The sequence below is a fragment of the Gracilinanus agilis genome, chromosome 1 (assembly GCF_016433145.1).
Source record: "Gracilinanus agilis isolate LMUSP501 chromosome 1, AgileGrace, whole genome shotgun sequence".
Taxonomy (NCBI): Eukaryota; Metazoa; Chordata; class Mammalia; order Didelphimorphia; family Didelphidae; genus Gracilinanus; species Gracilinanus agilis.
The window spans coordinates 8,876,442-8,882,687 of NC_058130.1; the positions used below are offsets into that span (position 1 = coordinate 8,876,442).

A 6,246-nucleotide genomic window follows, 5' to 3' on the forward strand; every position below is an offset into this window, starting at 1 on the left:
AAGAAAGAAAGAAAGAAAGAAAGAAAGAAAGAAAGAAAGAAAGAGTTACCAATTAAACTGGTAACTTTGTAGAGACCAGTGTCAGGGCAGTGATGAGGTCAGAAACCTGACTGTGAGGGATTAAAAAGAGAAAGAGAGGAGAGAAAGTGGAGGTATCTATTGTAGATGACTTCTCACGGAGTCTAGCCACAAAGGGCACATGAGATAAAGGATGCTTAGCAGGATGAAAAGGTCAAGTAAAGGGTTTTTTGAAGATAGCAGAGAGACAGCCATGTTTGTTGGCAATAGGAAATGAGCTAGTAAAGAGGACGAGTTTGCAAATATGTGAGACTGAGGATGACCAAGGTGGCAGTCTGTCAGAGGAGTTAGGATGGCATGGCTCATCTTAATCGTGTGAGACAGGGTGGAGGAGAGTGTCAAAAGGCTTCAGAGTGATAGATAAAGAGGGGGAAAGATGGAGCAAATGGCCTCAATATTTTTTATATGAGTCAAGGTTCTAATCTGAGAGGATGGAGTAAGGGGGAGCCATGGGAGGTTGGAGGAGAGATGAAAAGAGAAGGTTTAAGCTGTAAGAGATCTGAAGGAGGCCAGGAAATCCAGGAGGTACAATGAGGAGGAAGAGGACTCCAGGTGAGGAGACAATAGTCAAGGGAACAGTAGAGTTAAAACATGGAATATTATGCAAGAAAAGGGGGCCAGTATCACTGGACTGTAGAGTCCAATAAAGTGTAAGAAAGACAAGGAGGGGGTAGACTTTGGTTCAGGAATAAATCCAGAATCATTCAAGGAGCTTTACAATTTACCAAAGGAAATCCAGCCCATTCTCCTCCCTCTTTTTTTTTAAACCCTAATATCATATATATATCCTTCTATATTAATTTTATTTGTTACAAGGCTAGGCAATGGGGGTTAAGTGACCTGCCCAGGGTCACACAGCTAGGAAGTGTCTGAAGCCAGATTTGAACCTAGGACTTCCCGACTCTAGGCCTGGCTCTCAATCCACTGAGCCAACCAGCTGCCCCTCCTCCCTCTTTTTAATACTGGACCCAGATCATCTATGCTGGCTGCCCCCTTTTGATATGTAGTGATGGCCTTGGCACAGTGCCTGGCATGTAGTGGATTGGATTATTCTTGAACAAGCTCAACAGGTTGTCCATCTAACATTTTTCATCCACTCCGTTTTTCCTCTTTGAATGGTCAGGCCAAACTCTGTTGAACAAATAGGGCTCCAAAATGTTAGTGGATTTAATGCAACTGAAAATTGCATCTGGTTATATTAAGTGGAAAGTGGGGCCGGAGTAAGCTGTCCTTGCCTTGTTTTGGATCATGAATTTTTGTTGTGATTTTTGACGGACAATCTGGATGTTGGTTTCGATGTTTCTCTTCCTTCTGTCCCTAATATTCATCACCAAAGCTCTGCCCTTGACTTTTATCACTTTTTCTCCAAGAATGGTAGCGTTGCTCATGGCATCTTTCCTATTTCAGTGATTCATGCCAAAATAAAAGCAGTACAAAGGAGTGGCTGCCATGAAGTCACCACTGTGGTGGACGTCAAGGAGATATTCAAGTCCTTGTCACCCATTCCCCGGACTCAGGTGCCTCTTGTAACCAACTCTTCCTGCCAGTGTCCACACATCCTGCCCCACCAGGATGTTCTCATCATGTGCTATGAATGGCGGTCCAGGTAAGCAAAGGCAGGAGTGTTGTGGGGGGAGAAAATGGATTTTGAACTCTTACGCTGGCATTTATTTTAAAAGAGTTAAAACGCGCTTCAGCATGAGTTGTTATTAATGGTAAATTAACTTGCTTTCTTTCCTGTTCCATGTTTGTCACTGTAACCCTGGCACCTAGCATGGTGTCTGTAAGCAGTAGGCACATAATAAGTGCTTACTGGCTGATTATGAAGTAGAAAACTCTAAGCTTTGAGTCCCGAATATATTTAGTTATTTTTTAAACCCTCACCTTCCATCTTGGAGTCAATACTGTGTATTGGCTCCAAGGAAGAAGAGAGGTAAGGGTAGGCATTGGGGGTCAAGTGACTTGCCCAGGGTCACCCAGCTGGGAAGTGTCTGAGGCCGGGTTTGAACCCAGGAGCTCCCATCTCCAGGCCTGGCTCTCCATCCACTGAGCCACCCAGCTGCCCCTGAGTCTCAAATATATTTAACACAGCATCACTTGTCCTGGCTAGCCCTCCCTCTTTTCTGACCTGCTTTACCCACCTGGATGGATGGCTCCCTTGTTCTGTATCAATCGATCAGCAAGCATTCATTAAGTGCCTACTCTGCGCCAGGTGCTGTTTGTTGCTCGGAATACAAAGACAAAAATGAAAGGAGCTCCTCTTCTACTGGAAGAGACGGCCCAGGATCTATATAATATTTACAAGAGATGACAGGACTATTTGGAGAGGGGGCAGCTGGGCGGCTCAATGGATTGAGAACCAGGTCTAGAGATAGTTCAAATGGGTTCATTTGTGGGTTCCCAAGAAGCTGGGTTCAAATCTGGTCTCAGACACTTTCTAACTGGGTGACCCTGGGCAAGTCACTTAACCCCCATTGCCTAGCCCTTACCTCTCTTTGACCCTAGAATCCTTACAGTGTTGATTCTAAGATGGAAGGTAAGGATTACTATATATATATATGTATATATATACATATATATACATATATGTGTATATATATTTATACATATATGTGTATATTTATTTGCTGTTATTTATATTTGTATAATTTGGAGAGACAGGTGTTGGGAAATGAACTAGCCAGACCTAGAATGTGTGAGAGCATGAACCTCCCTCCATGGGGCTTAGCTGTGGTGACTAGAACCCTAGACTTGGAGTCAAGATCTGAGTTCGAAACCTGGCCAAGTTATCTTGGCTCTCTCGGCCTCGGTTACTGAGAAGAGAATAAGATGGAAAGCGCTGGGTTGTTCTGTGGCCTTAAAACCGCGGGTCAGTGAATCCCGGCTGCCCCTGGCAGGCAGTGTGGCTGCCGTTGCTATTGCTGGTGGTGATCCGGCGGGAGGGCCACAGTGGGGGCAGCTTCCCAAATGCCATTTGTTTCAGGATGATGCTTCTGGAGAACTGCCTGGTGGAGAAGTGGAAAGAGCAGCTGGGGAAGAGGTTTATGGTAAGTATGGCTGGGAGGGGGACGTGTTGGCCGAAGGTAGAGGGGGCGGCCGGGCCGTGGAGGTGGGGCCAAGAGGGCTTCCTGGCTTGGGGTGACTTCCGCATCCCGTATTGCCCGTTTAAGATAAGCTCGTCCCCCTTTAAAAACAACTCGAGGCCCCTCGCCTTCCGTCTGAGAGTCGGTACCGTGTATGGGTTGGACCCTCCGAGGCCGATCGGCGGGACGCCCCGGGGAGGTGGAACCCCTGCTCTGGTCTAGGGGGGCTTCCAGGGAGGCGCCAGCAGAGTGCAAAAGGTGGCCGCGCCCCGGTGCATCCCAGGCAGCCTCGACCTTCCGGAGCCCCGGGGGGAGTGCTGGAAATGGGTGGAGGGAGATTGCGAGGCGCCCAGACGCCTCAGCGCCGGCCAGGCTCCGGGCTCCGGGCTCCGGGCTCCGGGGGAGGGCCCGAACGCTCACGCCTCTCTCCAAACTCTCTCCAGCAGTGGGAAGAGAGGCTACAAGAGCAGCTGCGAACCACTCAGAAGCGAACGGCCGGGCGGACCGGCCGCAGTGGCCCTCCCAAGGCCAAGGGAAAGCCCGTGGGCCCTCGGCCGGCCGGCCCGCAAAAGAGCATCAAAGCCAGGAGTGCCCCCAAGCGAGCCAAGGCCCAGAGGGTGTGAGCCGCCGGGGCCGGGTCGGACTTTCTGCCGTGAGGGGCGGGGCCCGGGACCACGCCCGGCCCCTCCGAACGTGGCGTGGCGCCTCGGGCTTCCTAGCCCTTCACTGGCCAAGGTTCGCTTTCTCACGCTTAGCCCCAGGCTGGCACCTGCACTGGCGTCGGAGGACGATTGGAGCAGAAGGGCGAAGCCCCTCCTCGCCAAAGCAGCCACCCAAATAGTTAGCACGCGAGGGCCGAGCGCCCAACGGCAGAGCGCGGCGGGCTGGGCGGGACCGAGCGCGGCCAGAGGAAGGGCGTCCCGGCCCTGGGAGGCCGCCCCGGCAGCAGGGGCAGCGCGCCTCGCGGGCCAAACTTCAAAGGCTGTAAAATGTATTTTACTTCAGGCTTCCTTCCGCAGTTAGGGCTTTAGCTGTGGTCTAGAACCCGGCCCGGCGAGTGCCGCCCCCCCCCCCCCCGGGGGAAGGCCCGGGCAGCGTTGCGGGGCTCTCCGGGGTGTGGCGGCTCATTGCCGGGTTCCACGTCGAAGGAAATCGTTCCGCGCCCGGGAGAATCGCCGCCTTTCAGAGTGGCCCGAGCGCCGCGGCCGCCAGCTCACATGAAACCCCGCCGTAACGCTCCGCAGAGGGCAGCCGCCAGCCAGCCCGAGACCTCCAGTGAGGCCCGCCGCCTCCTTTGGGCGAGCTCCGCTGCTAGATTGAGGCCTTTCAGATCTACGGCGGCCCAAAGGCTCCGAGAGGAGGCTGCGGCTCGGAGCTTCGGGATCCGGCCTAGAGCCGGGGCTGCGCAGACTGGGGAAGCGGGGTCACCGGAGCCCGAGGAAGGAAATGCAATTAAACAAATGTTTATTAAGCACCAATTGTGGGCCGCTCCATAAACATCCAGGCCACAGCGAGTCCAGGAGACCTGGGTGCGAGTGTCACCCCCGTACACACAGGCTGTGGGACCCTCGTGTCCCAGGTAACTCTCTTACGTTGGATGGGTCCCGTCTGACTCTGCAACCCCCTTTGGAGTTTTCTTGGCTTTGCCCTTTCCTTCAGCTCGTTTTACAGATGAGGAACTGAGGCCAACCGGGTTAAGTGACTTGCCCAGGGTCACACAGCTAGTAAGTCTATTTAGTCAGATTTGAACTCGTGAAGACGAGTCTTCCTGACTTCAGCCTGGCACAGTGCCCACTGTGCCACCTCACTGCCCCTCAGAGAAGATTGATTTGCATTGATAGAGGGAGCTCTTTCCCCGGAAGAAATTAAAGCTTCGGTCCCCCCTCCCCCCCCCCAAAAAAAAGGATCTAGAGGAGTGAAGGGCGCTGGGGAAAAAAAAAGAGGAAAACCCACTAATCCTGCCTGTAAGCTTCTCCGGTAAACAGCGGGCATTTCTGGAAAACCTCCAGTAAGACTCCCAAATGCCTCCACCATTCTGCCCCGAGGCATGCCGGCTGGGCTAGCTCCAGCTCCCTTCCCAGCCACTCCGAGAGCCTGACCAGACCAAGCCTGGCTGCAAAGCGCCTGAAAAGAGGCTCGTCTTGTGGGCTGACTGTCAGGCCCTGGGGAAGGGGATTTGCCATTGGAAGACTCGGGGCTCAGAAGGTCTTTGGTCTCCCCCTGGCATAGAGGCTTGTGGTGGGGGCAGCCCCCGAGTTCACATCTGACCTCAGACACTCGCCCTTCTCCTCGGAGCTGTTACCGAGACAGAAAAGTAGAAGTTTTTAAAAGCTCCCAGTGGCGGGACTCCCTGCATGGGGCTGCCCCATCCCTAGCTTACAGGAAGCGGGCTCTTCTTCTGCCCCATCTCCCCCAGGGGAGAGGAAGGAGCTCTTCCAACAATTCACAGGATAATTGAGACCATCTTTGGTGACCTGAAAGCGGGATTCAAACCCAAATCTCCCTCAGGTGAGGCCCAGCACAATATGGCAGATGTGTGTGGGCTTTCAGGGAAAAGGTCTGAAGAGAGCTGGACCCTCTTTGGGCCCTTATGTCCTCCGAGGCGGCCCTGGAGGACCGGGGAAGCAATGGTCTGGCCCTGCCATGGCCAGCCGAGTATGCCTGGAGATGGGCATCTACCACGAACTCCAGGAAGGGCTCGTTTGGCTTTTGTGGACCAGAATCTGAGCTGGTTCTTCCAGCCTCAGGGCCTTTCTCTTCCATCCTGTAGCTGAAAAGGAAGCCACATTAGACCATGCCTAGCCAACAGGCAGCCCCCGATGAGGACACGGCCGCCTTCCAGCAGAGGGCCGGCCTGCTCTGCTGTGGTGGGCAATCTCGGGCCCCCACGGAGTTAAGGGCCTGGCCCAGGCCTTCAGACCTAACGTGGGTCAGAGCCATCGAGTGGGGCTCACCAAGTGGCTGAGAACGCTTCCCCGGCACTCACCTAGAGGCTCACCCAGCCAACGGGTGCTGGAGATGGTACTTGGGCCCCGTCTCCCGGCTCCAGGCCCGAGTTCTCTCTTCTACCCCAGGCTGCATCCCT

The 6,246-nt window shown here is 53.7% G+C and overlaps 1 protein-coding gene across 1 annotated transcript; it reads left to right on the forward strand.

The window, feature by feature from the left end:
- The first annotated feature begins 608 nt into the window (after nt 1–608).
- Nucleotides 609–3,784, forward strand: SFRP4 (secreted frizzled related protein 4). The gene is made up of 4 exons (XM_044675411.1): nt 609–630; nt 1,486–1,684; nt 3,062–3,125; nt 3,605–3,784. The coding sequence occupies exons 1-4, from the start codon at nt 609–611 to the stop codon at nt 3,782–3,784; spliced, it is 465 nt and encodes a 154-aa protein (XP_044531346.1).
- The last annotated feature ends 2,462 nt before the right edge of the window (nt 3,785–6,246 follow it).